General features: G+C 40.0%; 1 protein-coding gene and 1 pseudogene across 1 annotated transcript in view; both read left to right on the plus strand.

Annotated features, from left to right (window-relative positions):
* Nucleotides 1-16269: 16269 nt before the first annotated feature.
* On the plus strand, nucleotides 16270-16387 carry LOC124724646 (annotated as a pseudogene).
* A 2153-nt stretch (nucleotides 16388-18540) lies between these two features.
* The window catches only part of LOC124798283 (U4/U6.U5 tri-snRNP-associated protein 2), a 67135-nt gene continuing 60462 nt past the window's right edge, over nucleotides 18541-25213 (plus strand). The window contains exon 1 of the mRNA XM_047261610.1: nucleotides 18541-18733. Coding sequence (XP_047117566.1) covers nucleotides 18544-18733 — 190 coding nt within the window. The 5' untranslated portion in view covers nucleotides 18541-18543. The remainder of the gene's footprint in view (nucleotides 18734-25213) is intronic.

Consider the following 25213-nt stretch of genomic DNA (forward strand, 5'->3'; position numbering starts at 1 on the left):
TAATGAGTGTGTGACAGATACAGTCTAGGAAAAAGCACAGGAAAGAAGAATTTTGAAAAGAAAAAAAAACTACTGAGAAAAATTCAGACATTATTCTAAACAAGGCAATAGAAGCAATGCACAAACCTGTTGATAAACATCAGATGTTTGGAGACTATGTGGCATCGGAATTAAAGTTATTAACACAAATGTCAAGCCAAAAAAAATTAAGGAGGGTAATACCAAAGGTAATACTCGAAGTATCTGTGGAAGATGAAACTATAACTAATTCTTGGATAACAGGTGAAAGCAGTTTCATCTGCACACCATCAGAGAAAGTAATTATTATTTCTGATACTGCCTAAGTTCATCATCCACAAGGTAACTGTTTCGTAAATATTCTGCTTAAGCGAATTATTTGTGTGAGTTATGAAATATCAAAATACTATCCTTCAAAAATTCTCTTTTCAAACATTCATATAGAGCCACACAGCAGTCCATAACAACTCGAGAGATTGTGCAAAAGGGTACTCAGATAAGGTACATCAAAGAATGAAAACTATAGCCTAAAAATTTAAAAAAGTAATTCAGCGAAATAAATATAAATGTACGATTATTGACAATAAATATTTCTTTGACATTTATCTGTTTTATTGTCTTACCTGTGGCTAAAAATCGAAGAGTAATTAAAAGACGATCTCTTGGTGCTATAGCTTGCCGCATATTTGCATCCTGTTTCCGAATATTTGATTCTACAATTGACAAGAGGTGTTCAAAGTTGCAAAAGACGTTCTCAGAAAGTTTGTAATCTGAGCAAAGTCCTCTGATTTCAGTTCTTTCAGTAGTGTTTCTTGAAAACTTAACCATGAGCGCCTCTGTATCCATTTCTTTACCCAAACACTTCTCTTTTTCTTAACTTTTCCCTTTTCGTCATGCGTCTTCTTTAAGAATAACAATACAGCAACACTGGCGGATGCTCTGGTTTGTGCACACAACATTCTAATCTACAACTTGCCTGTCTCACAACGCGAACTGTAGTGGATACACTTCTGCAAGTACTTGCAGCAAGCTCGTGAAATTAACTTACCGAAGTGATCGCTGAAGTCAACTTGCGCAAGTTTTGTACTAATGTAAACATCTCAGCAAGTACTTGCAGAAGTTACTTGCGGAAGTTACTTGCTAGTGGACACGCGCCTTTATAATAATTTCGTTAAAGAGAAAGTAACACAAGAGTTAGTAAATAATATTTTCCTAGTAATTATTAAATGGTTCTCAGAAAATGGACTCTCACATTTTGAAAATCACACTGCATTCAGTTCTGTACAAAAAATTGAGCAATAGCACAATTGAGGTAGGGCATGAGCAGGAGTCAGTAAGTAGGATAGAATGTTCCAAATTCCTGGATGTTCATATTGATGAAAACTTGAGTTGGAAGAAGCGTATTACTGATCTTCTCAAACAATTAAGTTCAGCTGCTTTTGATCTTCGTCTAATTGTTAACCTTGAAACAAATGTTTCAGCCTCCTGACATATTTAGCATATTTCCTCTCAATCACGTCGTAGTGAATAATTTTCTGGGGAAACTCATCGCTTAGAAAGAAAGTACTGAATGCACAAAAGCGAGCAGTAAAAAAAAATATGTAGGCACCTCTTCAAGGGGCCAGGCATTTTAACTGCGCCATCATAGTGCATATTTTCCCTAATGAAATTCGTCATTAAAAAATCCATCACAATTTGAGAAGAACATTGATGTACATACCTACAGCACTAGAGTGAAAAACGACTTGTTAAAGCTATCAGTGGCTTAAAGAGGAGTTCAGTATGCAGCAATAAAAATATTTGGTCATTTGCCCAATAACATAAAATGTCTGACAAGTAGCGAAGCAAGTTTTAAATCTAATGTAAAATCATTTCTCTCAGACAACTCTTGCTATTCAACTAACAAATTTCTACTTAAAAACTGATAACCAACAAAAAACTTGTTTTAATTGTAGTTGCCTGACAAGGAATGAAATGAAATGAGTTCATTCATGTTAATGTTGATCATGTATACATACCCTGTAAACTGACTCGTTGCACATCGTCTTGTTAAAAGAATCATTCAAATGGTCTATGGAACATACAACTAACTAACCAACTAATTAAGACAAAGTTACTAGGAACAATTTATTAGGCCTAAAGTGCAGTCCTTGACTGGGCAATCTGATGTTCAGTCGTTAGATTTCTGTTGCGCATTATCTTTCTGATAGAACCTAGAGTTAAAGGCCAATTAATATGTTTGGGACTACAGACAACTTGGCATTGAGGGAAGGTACAGAGTGTTAAGCACTGTAATTATTCAGTAGCAAGCTCATGCTATAAGAAGTCCTTGTCGTAGGACGAAAGATCGTCACACTGGAATACCAACTACTGGTATTTGTATATGTTGATTAGTCAAGGAATAGTGGGTGTCTTTTTACACCTCCTTCACGAGAGATTTCTCTCTAACTTCAACATATCATCTGAAGATGCACAACATTGCCTGAAACTGGTAATTTGGGGACAAAAAGCAGCGATCTTCAGAACGAAAAAAATTAGATAATCATGTTCAAATAATGAACAGAGATGCTTCATAATGACAAACATGTCCCAATTTGATAACTTATGAAATATCTTGAGGAAAACGAGCTACAAGAGCCAGTTGTACAATCTCCAGATAGCAGCCATTTATAGTGTATTCTCGGAACAGCGCGAGAAACGCATTGTACGAACCCAGAATAACGCCTTACAAGAAAATAAACTCGAGAGGCAATTTCTGGCTGGTTAGCGAGCTAAATCAGGGAATAAGTTTTCAAGATAGCAGGGTGAAAGATACAGATATGGATGACGAGATTTTGACTGAAATTATCATGAGAATGAGGAAGGAAAAGAAAAAGGGGCGACGCCGATTTCGAATTTATATCCGGTTTTTCGTATCAAAGGAAGCCGTAATACGTCTTGCCAGTCTTGTAAGTGAGAAACTGGAGCATTTGAGCAGGGAGGCCATTTGCCTGATTTCTTCAGTAATACTGTTTATTTCTAGTAATATGCATTCGATTTCAGTACTTCGTGAATTCTGTTGCGTTATTTATGTAGATCAGGCACATTAAAATGAGGATTCATTCAAAAATAGTCTCGTTTAGCTGGTGTGTCTTACATCTGCTGCAGTAACGAAAAGGACTGTTTCTTTTTATTTCTCAGACAGTTCCATGGTAGTCTTAAGCAAACCGAAAAACCACACCAGTTATGTGTGTTATTTGTATTAACAGCGTTTTCTGATTTTGAGGAAACACGGATTTTTCTTGTTGCAAAACATTTTGATAAAACAGTAGTGTCCCAATTCCATGAATAGCAGGAAATATTGTTCCACTCTGTTTTCTATTGGGAATGCCTCTTTTTGTTAACAGCACAGCAGTGTCAGAACAACTTTCTGCCTTTTAGTGGAAATGTTTTGGTCACAGGCCCATTAATGCTTCAGAGCAACAACATTGTCTTCCATCTACCGTTATTCACTGAAGCCAGTAAACTGTTTGTTCTTATTCAGGCTAATTTTGACACAGTAAGATTAAGAGGAAAGTTAGCTTTTTTTTTTTAAAAAAGGTGGTGCTTCCCCAGCTATTGAATATAGCTGTTGTTTCTCTGTTATTAGCATTATTCACAAAAGCCCACCCTTATTTATCATGAAATAACGGCTAGATTTATATATTATATGAGCAGAACAGGAATCTGGTTCTTGAATCTGCATAGTTGTAGTATGTGGAAAGAGTGCATGGAATGCTACGTTTTTAACTTTCCTTGAATATCAAACTATTTTCAGTGTTCTCCTTTGTGCCATATTGAAGGTGACTTAAACTGAAATACCTTATATTGCACTTGTGTGAAGTACAATTTTTCTGAAATTAGTGGTCAGCCGCAGTGGCCGAGCGGTTCTAGACGCTTCAGTCCGGAATTGTGGTGCTGCTACAGTCGCAGGTTCGAAGAGGACTTCAGATTTTAAGTCCCATAGTGCTTAGAGCGATTTGAAACATCTGATGTAACAAAAAGTTTTATAGCACACTAATGTCCCTAGTTCACTCTGCCAAATCTATAGCACTGGAACACAGCTTTCCGTCTTTTAGTGAAGGCTTTGGAGTAGTAAAATTGTCCACCACAGAACATTATTTCCACAAACATGTAAATTATTTGTATTTACTCAATTAAATTTAACACATTAAAATTAATAGGTAAGTCGGTTTTTGTAAGAAAACTATAGCAGATAGCTGTCGTATTTCTCAGTTATTAGTATCAGCCACATAACCACACCTCATAAAGTAATTATCTCCATATTACAAGAACTTAGGTACTTTTCATTCATTTAACAGGAATCTTTAGTTATTGAATTATGTTTTTAAATTTCTCCTGAATTGTCCCAGGTAATTCTTTTCTTTCTTTCAGAAATGACTCTGTTCCACCAATCAACGAGTTACTACAGACATTCAAATATTTTGCCTCTGGTGATTTCTTCTGTCCATTGGACACTTCATTGGTATTGGCTAGGGGACAGTCAGTGCAATTATTAAAAGAATGTGTTTGACACTGGACAACATGAACAAGAACACAATTGTTTTAGTTACTTAAGTTGTCTGATGGAAATAAAACAAAATAAAATCAACACTCCTACACAGATTAATAGACTTTTATTCTGAAATTATTTGTTTTAATTTTTATTTTCTGGTCCTAATTTAGAGATTTGTGATCCTTTTTTAACCAATACAGTTCATTCTCCCTTCTCTGGCTCTTGTCAAGATAATTTGAAGTACCACCACCAGCAACTCTGCTAATTTTTTCACATTTGAGAGCAGGTATTATTAACCGAAAAACAAAACACATAGATCTTGGCTGAGAAGACAAGAAGAGAAGGAAGTACTCCATAAAAGTGTCATGCCTCCAGTTACTTTGTATTCCACTCCCAGATTAGATACAGCTGCTAGAGATCATTGCACAAGCCAAAATTATCAATGAAATAGTTAGTGTTCGTCAAACATCTTGCTTGAGATACAACAACAGCCTCCGGTTTGATATGTGTCATAGATACATTTCTACCCCAGGATTAAAAAACAAAATTATGGTTACATATTGTAAATCTTGGCATCTTATTCTTCATATATAGTCAATATACTTAATAATCACTATATGATAGAAACGGAATTTATGTGTGCCCAAGAACTGCAAAAGCAGATGCACAAATAGTGTTCAGTAATGCAGTAAGGGTATTTTCTGTAGTACACCCATTGCTACTGTAATGAATTAATCATTCTAAGGCGTAAATACAATAGCAAGCTGGCCAGTAACACTTCTCAGAATTTTCAGTCAATTCAATCTCCGTGATGTCTGTGTTGTCACAGTTTGTTGGAGGGACTGAAAAGACTAACTATTTCACAAAGCAGATCACATTTAATAGTTGCTTCTATTTATGTCCCTATTTATAATTCACCATCTTTCAAATGACTGTGGAGTCCTTCTGTCGACAACTTTATCAAATCGTGTATTTTGTGGTACTCAATTTGGAACTTACATTCCACATCTGTAGCCTCTGCTACCTTTCTTTAAAATAATATACTTTTATTCTGTTTCTTTCTTTAAAATAATAATAATCATGCCTCTTTTGTAGTTACTCTGCCTATCAATATGAAGTTGTTCGTGAATGAAACTGTTACATATTTTTTTCCTGTACTTTATTTGGAAATATAGAAAGATCTCTTACTGGTCAAATAACAAATACCTGATCATTTAACTAATTTCAAGATAGCTCGTTTTACATATAAGTACCCTACCAATTTAGTTAAATGTTTTGCACTAATATTTTCATTGAATGAAACTGGAGCAGTTTTTGTGTTTTCTACTACACTCCAACTCATTTACAATATCTAATAGCCTCAAAGTATCCTCAAGCGAAAACTTTTGCTTTCTATCACTAATGTTTGACATGCTATTTCTGCAGATGACGACTAAATAAATATGAAGTGCCGTACTCGAAAATACACAGAGTACTCTTCAGTTGTTTCCAACTTTATGGGACATGTAGGCTATTCTGGGAATAACTTACCGAGGAATAAAATGGCTACATGCAACTCGCACTCCAAGTTACCTGTGTTTAACGTATTCCTCGGTTAGCTAGCCCTGGATTTATCCTGAGATTGTACAACTGGCCCATAGTCTGCACAGATTCAGAAAATTTCATTCTTGTGAAAGACAATTGATCTTTCATTCACTCAAAGCAATGAGTACTATCGACAGTGAATGTCAAGTAGAATCCATATTTGTAGATCTCTGGAAGGCTTTTAACACCATTCCTCACAATTAGTTTCTATCATAATTGCGTACCTGTGGAGGACTGTATCAGATGTGGTCAATAGTCAGAAAGGACACAATCTGTAGTAATTGACAGAAAGTGGTCAAACGAAGAAAAAGTGATATCGTGATTCCCAAGGGAAGTGTTGCAGGCCCTCTGCTGTTTCTAATCTATAGAAACTATTTGGAGTAAATGTGAACAGTCCTAAGCAATTGTTTGCAAACGATGCTGTCATTTACTGCCCAATAAAATTGCCAGTACATCATAAATAATACAAAATGGTTTAGACAAGATGTCTCTGATGGTGGGAAAAGTTGGACTGATACTGGACAATAAAAAGTGAGAGATCCTCAACAGGACTACTAAAAAGAATCAGCTACATTTCGTTTCACCATAAATAATACAAATTCAGAGTGTGTCAATTCAGCTAAATACCTAGGGACTACAATCACGAACAATGTTGTGGGGGAAGATAATCAAAGAGTGCATTTTATTGGCAGAAGTTTTAGAAGATGCAACAAATCTGCCAATGAGACAGACTATACTACTCTTGTCCATCTGCTGCTGGAGATTTGTTGCATGGCTTGGAATCCTTACAGATGGAATAGATGGAAAATATCGAGCAGGGACGGAAATTGTGAAAACAAAGGAGTTATTCGTCATTTTCAAATTCACAAAATTCCAATCACCAATTTTCTCTTTTAAATGCAAAAATATTTTTTGAGAAATGACCATCATAGTAAAATAGGACAAATCAGAGATCGTATAGAAAGGTTTAGGTGTTCATTTTTCCCACATGCTATTTGAGAGTGAAAGGGTCAATAAATAGCCTAAAAGTAGTTCTGTGAACCTTCTGGCAAGTACTTAATTATACCAGAATGAGATTTTCACTCTCTAGCGGAGTGTGCGCTGATATGAAACTTCCTGGCAGATTAAAACTGTGTGCCCGACCGAGACTCGAACTCGGGACCTTTGCTTTTCGCGGGCAAGTGCTCTACCATCTGAGCTACCAAAGCACGACTCACACCCTGTCCTCACAGCTTTACTTCCGCCAGTATCTCGTCTCCTACCTTCCAAACTTTACAAAAGCTTCTGTAAAGTTTGGAAGGTAGGAGACGAGATACTGGCAGAAGCAAAGCTGTGAGGACAGGGCGTGAGTCGTGCTTCGGTAGCTCAGATGGTAGAGCACTTGACCGCGAAAGGCAAAGGTCCCGAGTTCGAGTCTCGGTCGGGCACACAGTTTTAATCTGCCAGGAAGTTTCATACTTAATTATGAATTCTGAGGTACTGTTGCAGATGTAAATGTAGATCTAGATGTGCATACTTCTAATATGCAAAGTGTCCAATTTAATATTGCACCCAATATTTAGTCTGAAAAAACACTATGAATCCAATTTGAATTTATCTTTATATTTCATGGTCACTCAATCATGTATATTTTGTGCTTTGCGAAACTATTTGTACTGTGTCTTGTTGATGAGAAACAGAGACAACCTGTTTGATCGAAACCAATTTAGAAGCTCTTCATAAATAGATATGCAAGTGCTGTTTCAATTGTTAATGCTTCAGCAATTGTAACGGTCATGTCATTGAAGAAATGGGATAATGTGTGCTTTCTGATTTGTTCAGATAGGAAGATAGGTTATGCAAATAAATAAGAGAAAGAGGGCCAACAAGGAGCCTTGTGCAGCCGCACAGATCCTGGTGCCTCAGTCAGATGATACTGATATTCTATCTGCATTATTTTTACTTATATTCTGATTCTCGTAATTTTAATATGGCCCAATCTACATCGCTGCAGAACAGAGACAGGTATCCGAAACCATAAAATTATTTAGGTTTCACAATACCTGAACAAAGATGAAGCCTATACTTTGTATTAATAGGAATATAAGCTGATGAAACAATTTTCATTAAATAACGTGAAAATGTCAGCTTTACTGAAGAAGTAAAATGCAAATATTTTTTAACATTGGTGCTAAAAAAAAACCAAAATGGATAAGTTTTAGGGACTCTGCCTTATGAATATTTTTGATGTATTTGTAGTTACATATTTTCGCAATATAACAAATATAAATGTTTTAAAGTTTTTGGATAACAGTTTTTCTCTCATTTAACTTCTGAGTAACTTAGTATACAAACTTCATCAAGAATATGTGTTCTGATGTTTGCCTTGGCCATTATCACACCTTATCTTCGGTAATTTCTTGATTCTGATATTCCGACTTTTTTATATCGTGGATGATATCCCATTATCTTGATTTCACCTGTTGGGGATGGGCTAATCAAAATGACGTTGAGTTGACATTCAGTCTAGGGCAAATACACCGTAATTTGATAGTGATGTTGCTTACTCTTTCATTCCATTGAGTCTAGTGTGAATCAGCCTTTATTCAGTCAAAAGCATTACTTTTCCTGTCAAAAGTCGTTTTAACCCTGTGTTTATCCATTTTTGTGTGGATGTTTAATGTGTTTCTATTCAGTTGATGAGCAAAGATGTTTTCAAATAATGCTGTGAATTCATCAAAGGATAGGCTAATTTTTATGCCAGCATTTGGCTCACTATAAATTTCATTCCATGTCATCTCTTTTATGCTTTTCTTAAAAATCTTTGTCTTAGAGTCATTAATTATTCTGATTTCCACTGAAAGGAATTTATACTGTAAGGCACTACCTTATTTATCCATACTAACTGTTTCCCATTATCATAAAGAGCATTTGTGACTGGGTATAGATTCATTTTCTTGGTTTAAGTGTCACCAAAGAAAATATTGTCAATCAGAGTTCTACTGTCTTCATCCATGCTAGTTAGAAAGTCAGTTATTGAGATTGTATGATCGAAATAAATTTTTCAGACCATTTTCCTATCAGAATCCTTTAGGAAATCTTTATTGAAGTCACTACAATCACTTTACTGGTTGTTGTTGTCTGATAGAAAGCATGCCAAGGAATCCATATGCTTCATAAACAAGTTGATCCTCCGCATAAAGGACATGATTACAACGAATAAGCGCACGATCCTGTCACTCTGTAGAACAACCTCTACTAATGCTATGAGAATACACAAACATCTGAACATAGTTAAGTCATCAGACCAACTACCTGTCTAGGAGTCTGTTGCACTGGAGCTAAGTCCACTGCCAGCATTATTAGTTCACAAAGCAATGTTTCCACAGTCTTCCCCCTCCCCTTCCCCCTTCCATTGTTAAGCATTGTGAGGGAGGTTGCATGAAGAGCCAAGGTGGTTATATGATGCAGAAGTAGGTTGCGTTTCTGGGTGCATGTCATCTGCAGCATTGAGGACATTGGGTGGTGAGATACATGGGATACAGACGAAAATCGTGGAGGTTTGCTAGCATATGGTGCAGCCAGTCATAGTGTAAGTGTGTGGGGGCGTAGGGAGTAGGAGGCGCAGCTGGTGCATTGTTAGGTTGAGCAGTGTCAATAATGCAGTTGTGCCCAACGAAAGGAAGCGTGGTGCGTTCCCATGAGTACATCGTCGCTGGTGTATGGGGAAGTAAGGATGGCTGTGTCAACGTAACATGGCAGTGTGACCAATCTTAAGAAGTGTCCCACTACAGAGCCACCTGCAGTTAGGTGTTCTGCCTGTTGCCCTTCGAGGAGGAGGTCGTTGTTTATAAATCTGATTTTCTACTATTGCTTTGGTGGTGGCTTTGGGTGTAATTTCTTTAAGTGGTGTTGCCTCAACCCATCATGTGACAAGATCGATAGTCGAGAGGATATAGTGATAGCCATTGGTCAAAATGAATGAGCTGGAAGTGTCCTTTTGGTATAATGAACTGGTTTAGTGGATGTTGTGCATGGCACAAAAATTTACTTTTTTGATATAGTATACATGAGCGAGCTCAAAGGGTGTGATTTTTTTGATGTTAGGCCAAATCAACTTGTCTGTCACTAGACGAGTGATAGAGTGAATGTTGGGGTGTGTCAGAGTGTAAAGCTGTTCAAAGATTGTTCTATAGAAGTGTTGAGGTATGAGTGGATGTATCCTATTTTGAGAAGTACCACATGGTATGAGGTGGGTCACACCTGGGACATGACAAAATTCGATTCTTAGCTTTCGTGTCTGGATCATGAGTGAGGGCTCGTGGCTGTTGGCGTTTTTTGCACCTCAGCGAACTGGTTATAATATATTATAGATGAGAAGGTGTTGTTGCGTAAGAAATAGTCCGCTACAACATTCTTTGTGTTTCTGAGGTGGTAGACGTCCTTGGTAACCTGGGTTACGTAGTCCAAATATTGATACTGTTGAGAGCAGGGTGCTTTGATTGGGTTGAGAGTAGAATCTGTGAGGGGGGCAATCATTGTAAATAATCAGATTACATCATACTGCCTCATAGAGCACCAAGAGTGAGCTGTAGACGACTTACTGTGGGATGGAGTGAAATAGCGAGAGAAGAAATGGAGTGAATGTGGGAGCCTTTTGCCTCTCATTGTAACACAGCTCCGATAGCAGAGCCTTTAGTTTCTGCTATTATGAGGAGCTGTGTATCAAGGATTGGGTGTGCCAGGGTGATGATCTGGTGAGGCAGTCTTTGTTCTGTTGAATCCTGATGGATTTACAATGTGTCAGGCTGTCGAAAACGTCTTTGAGGTGTTTATTGTGGAATATCGCATCAGATGAGAAAATTATGATGTCATCCAGGTAAGCATAAGAAAATGATGACTTGAAGAGTAACCTATTGATAAACCTTTTTTGTGCTTGTGCTGTGTATTTAAGACCATACAACATAAACACAAATTTGAATAGAGCAAACAGCATCATTATGGCTGTTTTGGGAACGTCATCTGGGCACACAGATATTTGTAATTACTCCACTTCACAATCGACCATACTAAAAATGGAAGCGTTTGCCAGATAATGGGTGAAGTTCTATATGTTTGTAATTGGATAGTTGTCCACGATAGTAAGATTCTATAGTCGCCACACAATCTGAAAGATCGATCTTCCTTGGTGAACAATTTTATGGGTGACACCCAGGAAATGTCAGAGGGGCATATTATGCCTTGTTGTAAGAGTTTGTCCACTGACATATTGGCAATCTGTAGTAGTAATTACTCCACTTCACACTCGACCATACTAAAAATGGAAGCGTTTGCCAGATAATGGGTGAAGTTCTATATGTTTGTAATTGGATAGTTGTCCACGATAGTAAGATCCATCTTCCTTGGTGAACAATTTTATGGGCGACGCCCAGAAAATGTCAGAGGGGCAGATTATGCCTTGTGTTTATGTTGTATGGTCTTAAATACACAGCACAAGCACAAAAAAGCTTTATCAATAGGTTACTCTTCAAGTCATCATTTTCTTATGCCTACCTGGATGACATCATAATTTTCTCATCTGATGAGATATTCCACAACAAGGCATTCCTCGACTTGCGCCAAAGGGTGGTGGGGTTTCGGGTTCCGCTGGATAGGTCAGGAGTCCACTACACGCAGCAAGCGGCTACACGGGTAGCAGGGGTTGTGTGTCGTGGACTGGACGGGTTTTTAGATTAGATGGCCTCGGGCAAGTACAGAAAGGGCAACAGCCTCAAAGGGTGCGGGGCAAAGTCAGGACATGTGGGGACCAAGCAGCAATCGGTATTGTAATTGTAAACTGTCGAAGCTGCATTAGTAAAATACCGGAACTTCAAGTGCTGATAGAAAGCACCGAAGCTGAAATCGTTATAGGTACAGAAAGCTGGCTGAAGCCAGAGATAAATTCTGCCGAAATTTTTACAAAGGCACAGACGGTGTTTAGAAAGGATAGATTGCATGCAACCGATGTTGGCGTGTTTGTCGCTGTTAGTAGTAGTTTATCCTGTAGTGAAGTAGAAGTGGATAGTTCCTGTGAATTATTATGGGTGGAGGTTACACTCATCAACCGAGCTAGGTTAATAGTTGGCTCCTTTTACCGACCTCCCGACTCAGCAGCATTAGGGGCAGAACAACTGAGAGAAAATTTGGAATACATTTCACATAAATTTTCTCAGCATGTTATAGTCTTAGGTGGAGATTTCAATTTACCAGATATAATAGACTGGGACACTCAGATGTTTAGGACAGGTGGTAGGGACAGAGCATTGAGTGACATTATACTGAGTGCACTATCTGAAAATTACCTCGAGCAATTAAACAGAGAACCGACTTGTGGAGATGACATCTTGGACCTACTGATAACGAACAGACCCGAACTTTTCGACTCTGTAAGTGCAGAACAGGGAATCAGTGATCATAAGGCCATTGCAGCATCCCTGAATATGGAAGTTAATAGGAGTATAAGAAAAGGGAGGAAGGTTTATCTGCTTAGCAAGAGTAATAGATGGCAGATTTCAGACTACCTAAGAGATCAAAACGAAAATTTCTGTTCCGACACTGACAATGTTGAGTGTTTATGGAAAAAGTTCAAGGCAATCGCAAAATGCGTTTTAGACAGGTACGTGCCGAGTAAAACTGTGAGGGACGGGAAAAACCCACCGTGGCTCAACAACAAAGTTAGGAAACTACTGTGAAAGCAAAGAGAGCTTCACTTCAAGTTTAAACGCAGCCAAAACCTCTCAGACAAACAGAAACTAAACGATGTCAAAGTTAGCGTAAGGAGGGCTATACGTGAAGCGTTCAGTGAGTTCGAAAGTAAAATTCTATGTACCTACTTGTCAGAAAATCCTAGGAAGTTCTGGTCTTACGTTAAATCAGTAAGTGGCTCGAAACAGCATATCCAGACACTCCGGGATGATGATGGCATTGAAACAGAGGATGACACGCGTAAAGCTGAAATACTAAACACCTTTTTCCAAAGCTGTTTCACAGAGGAAGACTGCACTGCAGTTCCTTCTCTAAATCCTCGCACAAACGAAAAAATGGCTGACATTGAAATAAGTGTCCAAGGAATAGAAAAGCAACTGGAATCACTCAACAGAGGAAAGTCCACTGGACCTGACGGGATACCAATTCGATTCTACACAGAGTATGCGAAAGAACTTGCCCCCCTTCTAACAGCCGTGTACCGCAAGTCTCTAGACGAATGGAAGGTTCCAAATGATTGGAAAAGAGCACAGGTAGTCCCAGTCTTCAAGAAGGGTCGTCGAGCAAATGCGCAAAACTATAGACCTATATCTCTGACATCGATCTGTTGTAGAATTTTAGAACATGTTTTTTGCTCGCGTATCATGTCGTTTTTGGAAACCCAGAATCTACTCTGTAGGAATCAACATGGATTCCGGAAACAGCGATCGTGTGAGACCCAACTCGCGTTATTTGTTCATGAGACCCAGAAAATATTAGATACAGGGTCCCAGGTAGATGCTATTTTCCTTGACTTCCGGGAGGTGTTGGATACAGTTTCGCATTGTCGCCTGATAAACAAAGTAAGGGCCTACGGAATATCAGACTAGCTGTGTGGTTGGATTGAAGAGTTTTTAGCAAACAGAACACAGCATGTTGTTATCAATGGAGAGCCGTCTACAGACGTTAAGGTAACCTCTGGTGTGCCACAGGGGAGTGTTATGGGACCATTGCTTTTCACAATATATATAAATGACCTAGTAGATAGTATCGGAAGTTCCATGCGGCTTTTCGCGGATGATGCTGTAGTATACAGAGAAGTTGCAGCATTAGAAAATTGTAGCGAAATGCAGGAAGATCTGCAGCGGATAGGCACTTGGTGCAGGGAGTGGCAACTGACCCTTAACATAGATAAATATAATGTATTGCGAATACATAGAAAGAAGGATCCTTTATTGTATGATTATATGATAGCAGAACAAACACTGGTAGCATTTACTTCTGTAAAATATCTGGGAGTATGTGTGCGGAACGATTTGAAATGGAATGATCACATAAAATTAATTGTTGGTAAGGCGGGTACCAGGTTGAGATTCATTGGGAGAGTCCTTAGAAAATGTAGCCCATCAACAAAGGGGGTGGCTTACAAAACACTCGTTTGACCTATACTTGAGTATTGCTCATCAGTGTGGGGTCTGTACCAGATCGGGTTGACGGAGGAGATAGATAAGATCCAAAGAAGAGCGGCGCGTTTCGTCACAGGGTTATTTGGTAACCGTGATAGCATTACAGAGATGTTTAGCAAACTCAAGTGGCAGACTCTGCAAGAGAGGCGCTCTGCATAGCGGTGTAGCTTGCTCGCCAGGTTTCGAGAGGGTGCGTTTCTGGATGAGGTATCAAATATATTGGTTCCCCCTACTTATACCTGCCGAGGAGATCACGAATGTAAAATTAGAGAGATTCGAGCGCGCACGGAGGCTTTCAGACAGTCGTTCTTCCCGCGAACCATACGCGACTGGAACAGAAAAGGGAGGTAATGACAGTGGCACGTAAAGTGCCCTCCGCCACACACAGTTGGGTGGCTTGCGGAGTATAAATTTAGATGTAGATGTAGATGTAGGTCTAACTGTAGTCGACGTGACCTGTGACGCACCAGGATGCCTGATATGGAGATGATCTTATGGACTGTTCCATTCTTAATGGCACACTCTCTGAAACGTATCTGCAGAGAGTCACTCAAAAACTCAGAGAGGGATGTGTGGGCAGGTGATGCTGTATTATCCATTGAAGTACTTGCTGGGAGCAATGCAATGGTTATCTACGTGCATGACAATAGAGGAGCCAAGTCGGTGTGTTGTAAGTCTGTTGGCAAGGAGAAGGTGATGAGTGGAAGAGGCTGGCATAGTCCATTGAAGTACTGCCATGTCTCCAGGAGTTCATGTTGATGTCTTGAATCTTGCCTCTGATGGTGTTGTTTTTGTGGCGTAAATGAATGTTTACTTCACACATGTCAGAATAAAATTGTTTGTGTTGCAGCTGATTGATTGTGCAGAGGCACTCCTGAAGGAGCTGATGACCGTCGGATTTGTCTGTGGCTGATGGCGGTCAGGGTGCTGGGGTGTTGTGTCATTATGCTGAGCTGTCGAAACGGTGTGACCACAGACCCCAGTGGTGGGGCGTCTGCTGGTTGTATATATCAGGTCTGGGACCAAGTTGAAGTGTCAGAGAAAGTGTCACCAATAACAGGTTCTTTCAGATCTGCAACAATAAATATCTAGGTTAATTGTTCAGCGAGACCGACATGGACTGTGTATCTGTGAGCTATAGACTCGATTTGTCAAAATTTCGCCACAGAGGCATGGACGGGTGTGAGGACAGGTGTTGCACTTAGTGAAGAGAATGGTGAAGCAGTGACACACTGACCTTGGAGCCTGTGTTGATAACGTATAGTCATCTGGTGGTGTACTGACACCCATAAAGCCTTTTATCATGAAGTAAGCACAATAAATGCAATCTGTCATTGTCTCTGTGAGTGTCTAGGTGGGCCGGCTGGGGTGGCTGAGCGGTTATAGGCGCTATAGTCTGGAACCGTGCGACTGCTACGGTCGCAGGTTCGAATCCTGCCTTGGGCATGGATGTGTGTGACGTCATTAGGTTTAAGTAGTTCTAAGTCTAGGGTACTGATGACCTCAGATGTTCAGTCCCATAGTGCTCAGAGCCATCTGAACCATTAGTGTCTAGGCGGCTAAAAATCCAGCACAGTCTCGTGCACTTCCAGCGAACTGTGCATTTCATTTGGGAAATCACATGGTGGTATGCAGTTGTGGGTGGTGGCAGCATATGTTGCATGATATCAGCTGAAGCGGGTCTGGTCAGGAGCAGTGCATTCAGCCGTGTGTTGTGATTGTGTGGATGCAAATTGGTTGTCAGTCTTCTGCAAAAATGTGGTTCAGTGAGTTTAGTGGCATGTCACAGCTATGTGGATGCAATGCGGTTGGCTGTGTTCTATATATGGATGGCATGAATGCTGTGTAGGTGACAGATTTGGGGGGGGGGGGGGTTGTTTACTGGTGTCATGTGAAGGTCATCACTCTGATCAGAGGAAGTTATGTCAGACTGGGATGAAATGAGCTAGCCTTATTTTTCTGTGGGTCAACGGCCTTGCCACAGTGGATACACCGGTTCCCATGAGATCACCGAAGTTAAGCACTGTCGGGCATGGTCGGCACTTGGATGGGTGACCATCCAGGCCGCCATGCGCTGTTGCCATTTTTCGGGTTGCGCCCAGCCTTGTGATGCCTATTGAGGAGCTACTCGACCGAACAGTAGCGGCTTCAGTCAAGAATACCATCATAATGGCCGGGAGAGTGGTGTGCTGACCCCAAGCCCCTCCTATCCGCATCCTCCACAGAGGATGACACGGCGGTCGGATGGTCCCGGTAGGCCACTCGTGGCCTGAATACGGAGTGCTTTTTTTTACTTTTCTGTGAATACTTAAGGTTATTGTAGGGCTCTTCTGTTACTGTAATATGTTTCATAACAGGGTGTCTGAATCCTGACTCCAACCTAAAAAAGGTACCCCTCTGACAACAGTAACGACAGGAATCTTGCTTTGTGTGATGGTGCCCATTCACATATTTTCTGCAAGAAGCTCAGCCAGTTTTTCTTTCCTTTTTTTATTCAGTTATGTTTAGTACATCCACAAATCTGAAATTGTAGCAATGGCCACAGGACTCATGTGAGATTCCATTTCAGTTACCAGCAGCCTGCTAAACTCAGTGATAGCATGGTTCACAGAAGTGTTAAGCCAGAGGTGGTCGTGATGCTACAGAACCTCCACTAGACTCACACTTCAGTGTGCAATTGCTACTCTTATTCCATACAGGTCACCCTTTATGCTGTAATTTCTGCCCTCAGTAACGCTGTTTCTTGCTCTGCCTACTATAATCACCTAATCCTGTTTATCGAAATCCTTACACATTTTCCTTTAACCTCTGTCATGTAGCTAAATGTAAGACTCGTACTCGACCTGGTATGCTGTTACTAATTTGACCTACATCCCTCACATTGCTACTACCTAGCAGCAAGATCTCTTTTGTTACCGATTCATACTTAGTTTATTTGATAGGAGTCTGCTGCTCCATATTGTGATCTGCTGGTGCATGAGGCTCTTCCCCAACTACATCACACAACAAGTCAACTTTATTAAACACTGGAAGCTCAAATGTTTTACTTTTGCTTTTATCCACTTCTCACTGTCTTTTCCCCCTTCATTCTATCTAGTTCAAATTTCACATACTTTAAACTAATTCAGCCTCAAGAACAAAAGTAGTCTTTCCTGTTCAGCAATTCTCCTGGCTCTTTTTGCAGAACCTACACTTCTGTGGGAGAGCTTCAGCTATTACTTCAATCAGTTTCTCACTACAGTCGCCCCAATTGAACTCCGACGCAGAAGCTTCGCATACCATTCGGACTACCCAATGGCAACGTCCGCACTTATTATGCATTGTAACACAAATTTAATACTGAAAAAGAAGTTGGGCTGTATTGTCTCTATGCAACTTCTTTATACTTCTAGTAATTTCCATGTGAATTTCATAGCTAATCTTAAATTCACTCTTATTATTAACCATGAGTATCATTGGAGAGTAAATGTATTGGCGTGTAGGAGAGTAAGAACCTACAATGACTTACGAGGCTTTTGCAATATACTTGTTTATCAAATTTACAGAATTTTCTTACTGCAAGCTTTTGTAGGATAAATGCCTATTTTACCTACACTGTGTTGTTCCACAAGGCAAATCAATGTACAGAGAAAAATTTCGAAATACAAAGCAGGCTCACTACAGTGACTTTTTGGTGTGTTGTAACAGCAAATCAGAGAACTGAGTATGAGAAACCTATATTCATTCAGTTGCCTTATACGGACTTTATGCACAATACCAACAGTTATTGTCATCAACGATGGGTCAATGACTGGTTTACTCTTGTAGAATGACCACTTTCTCAATCATAATGTGATCGGAGCGGGGGCCACACCCAACATACTTGCGCTGAATCAGCTTCTCAAAATCTCCTTATTTTCAATAAAAACAGAATTCAGAACAATGCGTGGAACTATTTACGGCAATGAAGCACACCAAAGCTAAGCCATCGACAAGAGTCCTGGATATTTTACTAAAGTTTGTGGTCGCCATTTGTTCAGCAGTATAGATGTATCTATTCGAAACGGAATTTTATGTGTCGAAAACAGTATTGGTTACTAATATGCTGCTACAATTACCTTGTAATGGCCGAGCAGTCAAAAAAAGTCAATAATAAAATAATAGCAAAAGAATCGAAATTACAATTACTAAGAACAAAACCGTCTTTACTAACTTCTTTGATTAACAGACGCTACCACAAATAAGCAGAAGGTAATATTTATGTTTTCAAACGTAAACATGGCAGGAGAGTCGGTAGGGAGTGAAGAGAACGATGCTTCTGTTCAAAATGCAAATGTCAGGAAAAACAGAAGAGACTCAGGTAACACTGCTAATGACAAGCCTGGTGCTCCAAAATCTATTAAACGGAAGCGTGATTCGTTAGAAGTGATCGACGACGATGTGGATATCAGTAAGTCTTTGTTTACATTACAGTAACTGTTCAGTTGCCAGTAGTGATTGCCTGTAAAGCCAAACATGCGTAGTTTTCTAGCCACTATTGCGTCTCGAACTCATATAGTTACCGATTATTTCCGGTATCATTTCTGGCATTTGTTAATTTTGAACAGGGAGACTGTATGTAACCATAATATTTGTTAGCGACTTTTTCCTCTCTCAGTTAAAAATGTGATCTCAGGTGAGTCACTTTGCTGCGCAAATCTTTTTCAGTACAATCAAGATCTAATTCAAGCAGAGTAATAAGCCTAGAGTTCATTAAACTAACTTTGTCCTTTACTGACTTTGAACTCCAAATAATTATTCAGCTCTCAGTGCTTCTAATAAGTAATTTACGTTCTTGTATTACATGATTCTGCATTTGGCTAGGAGCATTATTTTCTCCCATTGTTTACATATTGATGAGATACAAGTAGCACCTGTTGTGAGGATGAAGGGAGACAACTGGTGGGTCTCTCTCATCCTCGGTGTTGAGAGACTCCTTCTTACTTTGTAATCTTCCGCAACGCATCCCTAGCTTCTACCATAGAAAAAATTTGTTACTAGTTCCGAAAGCTATACTAATTTCTTTTACATCCATAAATGTTTATCAGTAATACTAATAATTTCGCCTCCTGAAGGTAATTGATGGGGAACATGGAGTATTTTGATATGTACCAATAGAATAGTACAAAGGCTCAGAAGGATTTGTGTTGAATATAATGGTGTAGGAGATCATATTTTCAGATGTTCACAGTAATGTTAAATGTAGAACTGCTATTTTACTCATTTATTTTTATTCATTAAGGACTCTCATGGTGGTATAGGGTCTGTCATGCTAATGCAATGCAAATTCATAGTTCAGAATATAGATATGTGCAGAATACATAAGTATGTATTACAAGCAAGGTCTTTGGTTGACCATGACCTTGATTAAGGAAGCATCCAAGAACCCGCCTAGTGATTTAGGAAAACCTAAGTGAGGTAGGCCATTCAGAGCAGCTCTTCCTCCTGAATATGAAGCCAATGTCTGAACAGCTGCTCTGCCTCATTCAGTTGTACATATTGTACAATGTTCTTTGATTAGCACACAATTTGCTCCAGATAACTTACAGTATAAAACACAGTTTTGCTATTCATTACTGCACACACTACGGGCACACTCTGGTGATGTGGGCCATGAAGATGCTGCTATGCCCTTGTGCTATACCCAGCCTGTTTGGGAAACTGACTCCAGACCCAGAAACATTTACCTATTCTCCATGTGTGTCTTCCTGTTCTTCCCTATGTCCGCCTGAAAAGAACTGAGTCGGCATCCCCTCAATGGTATATATGTGAGATGTTGAACCTAGGACAATGACAAAACATTACTACCATGTACTTCATCAATAATTTAGGAGTAAAGGAGACCTCCCAACAAAAAGCAAAATTGTTGTCATCGACATGCGCAAACAAAAAGAAAGAAAACTTGCTGGCTTTTAGGGTAATCCTTTCTCAAGTTAGAGTACACACACACACTCCCACCCCCCCTCTCTCTCTCTCTCCCCCTCCCTCCCTCTCCCCCTCCCTCCCTCCCTCCGTCCCTCTTATGCCCATATATTGTGCTGACTGGATACAATGCCATTGGTTCAGATCGGCAGGTGGGCTGGGGGAGATGAGGGTTGGTAGAGGGAGAGAGTGGTGGGAGGCACATAGAGGAGTTGGGGTTGGTGGATAACAGCTCAGAGGGAAGCAGACGGTTTGCCTCTAATCCTTCTGGGCTGGTTGAGATTTGTTGTTGATATCTTCATGATCTTGACACTTGGCCAAGACATTCTATCCTTATTCTTGCACAACCTCATACCTTCTCTCCCAACTGATTTACCTGGTTCTCCTCATTCCAATGTGCCTCCTTACTGAACATTTATTACCACTTCTCTAATGGTCCGTCCACACTTCTGTCCACATTAAATCGACTAACCGTCAACAGTACCTGCATTTCAACAGCTACCATTCCTTCCACACCTCAGAATCCCTCCCATACAGCCTGGCCACCTATGGAGGTCATACCTACAGTGACGGAACTCCCCTGCTAAATAAGTTGAAAGTTACGTGAAGGCCTTCATGGACAAACACTACTGCCCAAACTTAGTCTGCAAACAGATTTCATGTACACCTCCAATCTTCCTACCATCCCCAAGAATAAGCTACAAAGGGGTGTTCTCATCATCACCCAGTATTATCCTGGACTAGAACACCTGAACCATGTCCTTTGCCAGGGCTGTGATTATCTATCATCATACCTTGAAATGGGGGACATCCTACCCAGGATCCTTTCCATCCCTCCTAAAGTGGTGTTCCATCACCTACCTTACTTAAAACATCCTAGTCTGTCCCTGTGGCACTCCCATGCACTTGCTACCACATCAGAGGCCAGAACATCTGTGAAAGTAGCCATGACATATACCAACTCTGCTGCGAACCTTTCACAGTTTTTTAACAACCAGCTGTCTACCAGGATGAAGGGCCATCGCCAAACTGTTGCTAAGAACAAAATTGACCACCTGATGGCACTACACATAGCTGAGCACAACACACTCAGTTTCAGTGGCTGCTTCTCAACCTGCACCATCTGGACTCTTACCTCCAACACCAGTTCCTATGAACTACGCAGATAGGAATTATCCTCGTAGCACAGCCTTCTCTTCCATAATCGTCCTGGCCTCAATTTCTGCCCTCACATCCTCCTCCCAACAGTTTCCCATTCCTCTGCCCTTCACACTCTCCCAATTCAAGTACCTACATCACTGTCAGCATTTACCAATCCTCACTGGCCCTGACACGCATGCATCACATGCGCAGCCTGGGCACATGCCACCCCTCCCTCCCGCATTCCTAGATGGCAAACGGACTATCTCCTAACAAGTTGCCAGCCACTCTCCCCCAACCCTCTGCCTGCCTCCCACCTCCCTCTGTCTCCCTCACATGACTCATTCCTCAACTAATTAAGTCCACTGCCCGAACTGCAATAATGGCTTTATGTGTCCAGTTAGGGGCCTGTATGCTGTTTATGCATCCCTTCAGAATAGACACTGGAACCCTATCTGTGCCTGCTGACTTCTCATTTTTTAATTTTTGTCTCCAAGCTCAGCCTCAGTGACCAGAGATGATAGCATTGTGTGCGGGAGAGTTGTGCTTGTGTGAGTGTGTTTTTTACTTGAGAAGAGGACCTTTTGGGCAAATTCTCAAGTGTATAGCAGCCTTTTTGTTGTTGTCTGTGACTCAACGTCTCCTGTATATGGCGTATGGCAACCTATCCTTCTCATATGATTGTTGTTATTCCATCCTGGATTTTCCATTATTTGACTTTAACTTCAAGCTGTGTTGTGACGAACATCATTATTGTGTGTGCTGTGTAAGCTATTGTGGGTATTACATGTGTTTTAGAAAGATTTTACGGTAAGCAGCAGCTTCTCTTTTTCTACTTCATTGCTATTCTAATCTAGAGTTTCCATATATCAAGATGTGAAATCCACTATAGTAATGTCTTCTCACTCTTCTGAGTTCAACACCTCACTCATCAAGGGGCAATGCTGACTCAGTTTTTCAAGTGTGCTGAGGGAAGGATAAGAAGCCATTCATGAAGCATAGTGAATGTTGGTGGACATGAAAGCATCGTTCTGATAAGGCTGGAGTTAGTCCAAGTGGTATAGCAGTACTTTGACAGTCCAGGAGCCAGCAGCAGGTGTCTTTAGTGTGTCCAGCAATGAAGAGCAAGACTGTTTTATATTATGAGTTACCTTCAACAAATAGTGTGTAATCAAGGAGCATTGTACAGTAGGGAGCAATTGAATGAGGGAGTACGGCTTTTAAGAAACTGGCATCGTATTTGGGGTTTGGAGTCACTCTGTCTGGCCAACCTGATTTGGGTATTTGTGGTTTTCCTAACTCACTCAGGCAAATGCTGGGATGGCTCCTTAATCAAGGCCATGGCCAATCACCTGTCCTAAGCTCATTGAGCACCTATCCTATCCTCTTTAAGAATGTTGTGTATTCTGTGAGTTGTACTTTATGGTGAGCTGATTTGCATTGTATTGGGAATTACCTTGACAGATCCTACATCATTGCGAGATGACCCTTGCATAAGAAAAATAAGTAGGCTAAATAAATAAAAAAATTAATTTTGTTAGCTGGCCAAGGAGATTAAGCCACTACTGACTTTTCCACACACACAACATTAATATGATTCATCCTCCACAGATTTTCATTAGTATACACAATCAGAAATTTAAAACTGCTAGTTTCTGTTGCCAAGATATTACACATATATTATATGTTGGTTTGGTGATAACTGTATTTTTACATGCCACCTTGATGCTGTGATCATTGAAATAGGTCGTTAATTTCATTAAACCATTAGTAGGAAAAGTCTTTCCGTCTTTAGTGTCTCTGCAGTTGAATAATATTGAACAGTGGGAAATATGAGGTGGAATAACAACAATATGGAATGGATATATTGCAACTCACCATATAGAGGAGACCCTGAGTGACTGACAGGCACACTGAAAATAGTCTGCTAGATACTTCCAGTTATCAGACTGGCCTTTGTCAGATGTATACAAAACACACACACACACACACACACACATTCTCACCTATGTAACTCACAAACATATTGCTGCTGTAGTCTCTAGGTGCTAAGGCTTTACTGTCATTGTGTACATCTGAGAAAAGACTGCCTGTGAGCAGCAATCTATCCATTTCATATTATTGCTATAGAAGAAGATGAGGATGTCATCTGCATAGCTTGTTAAGTGGAAGTTAATGGATTGTGCAGTATTGTGAACACATATGAGGAAGAGAAAAGAAATTTGTTTTAATAGATCATGTGTCCATTGCCCTAGTGTCTGAGATTAAAAGATTATATGACCTTAAGATGTCAATGAGTCTCATGTTTACTCCACTATGTATTTGAATTTGCATCTGTATTAAGCACAACATATAGTAAGGTGATTAGGACAAGCTTGTGCAACTACACTATTGATCTATCCTTGAAGCACATTACATCAGTATTTGGTGAGCAATACAGGTACTGTAATCATGTTCTTCTTCATTACTTGGAACACAACCACCCATCATTTCAATTGTTTACACATTGGGAGTTCATAGCTTTCTAAGTCACTCTGAGCAATGATCCTTTGAGAGGTACCTAACTCTAAATGTCCATTATATGCAGTTCTCTCTGCAGTGTTCTTTTTCTTGCTGAAACTGGTTGAGATGGATTTGCCTTCACTAACAATCCATGACAGATTTGAAACTGACTGCCACTGACAAGGTTTGACATCATCTCACCGTCTGTTCTGATAAACTGACAACTTTGGGCAACTTCATACATGACATGCAGTTACATGACTGCCCTATGCCAGTTCTACACCGTCAACAGGGATCCAAAATAACCATTGTGCTCTTCTAAGGGAGTTACTAACACTTAGTCTTGGGAAATTAACATGTGTGGTCACACAGACTATTTAATTTATAAAGTTAGGAGAAAAGTTGCTGATTTGAATAAAAAGGAACAGAGCTCTTTCGCAAGTTAAGCAAAATTGATACATTTGTTTCCTATTCATCACCACTACCACCACCATCACCGCCAGCCTCGTGCTGGATCTGTTTGGAATGTAAACCTCACTATCCATCCCTGTTTTCCCATCATCATTCTGTGTTCACTCTGGTCCAGTCTTCACCTCCTTTTTTCAACAGACTCCTCCATACCTTTCAGCCATCTATCCCCTGGTCTTCCTCTTGGTTCCTTCCCTTTCATCTCCATTTCGTGTATCTTTGTGGGAATCCTCTTGTTTTAAATTCTCTATAAGTGCCCATACCATCTTAGCCTTGATGTTTCTATCCTACTCTGCAAGGCTTGCTCTTTCACTGTTTACCTTATCCTATCTCTCCTTGTAAGTCCTATCCTACTTCTGAGGAACTTCATTTCACATGCCTGTAGTCTGCTTACATCTCTTTTCTCCATTACCTATGTTTCAGATGCATAGGTCAGTATTGGGTTATCGTCTCTTCTCTGTATCACTTCTTTGCTTTTTTGTGGGACATCTTTAGTCCAAACCAGGCTCCTAACACTTCGTAGGAATGCTTCTGCCTGTCTGCCACATCCAGTGATCTCTTTCTGATTTCTTCCATTTTCCTCTTTCACATGTGCCAAGTACTTAACACTTTCCACCTTATTCGATTGATCACCTCCAAACCTTATTCAAGCTAGTTGAACTACCTTTCTTTCTAATTGTAACCAGGATTTCACATTTTTTTACATTAAATTTGATTCCATACTGTCTTGCAGTTTCTTCCCAAGCATCCAGCTGTTCTTCAATCTCCTCCTCCCTGTTTCCCCAGATGATCAAGTCATCCTCAAACACCATTACTTTCATCTTGTATTCTTCAGTTTTTTCTGCTACCATAGTCATTA

Source organism: Schistocerca piceifrons, chromosome 1 (genome assembly GCF_021461385.2).
Source record: "Schistocerca piceifrons isolate TAMUIC-IGC-003096 chromosome 1, iqSchPice1.1, whole genome shotgun sequence".
NCBI lineage: Eukaryota > Metazoa > Arthropoda > Insecta > Orthoptera > Acrididae > Schistocerca > Schistocerca piceifrons.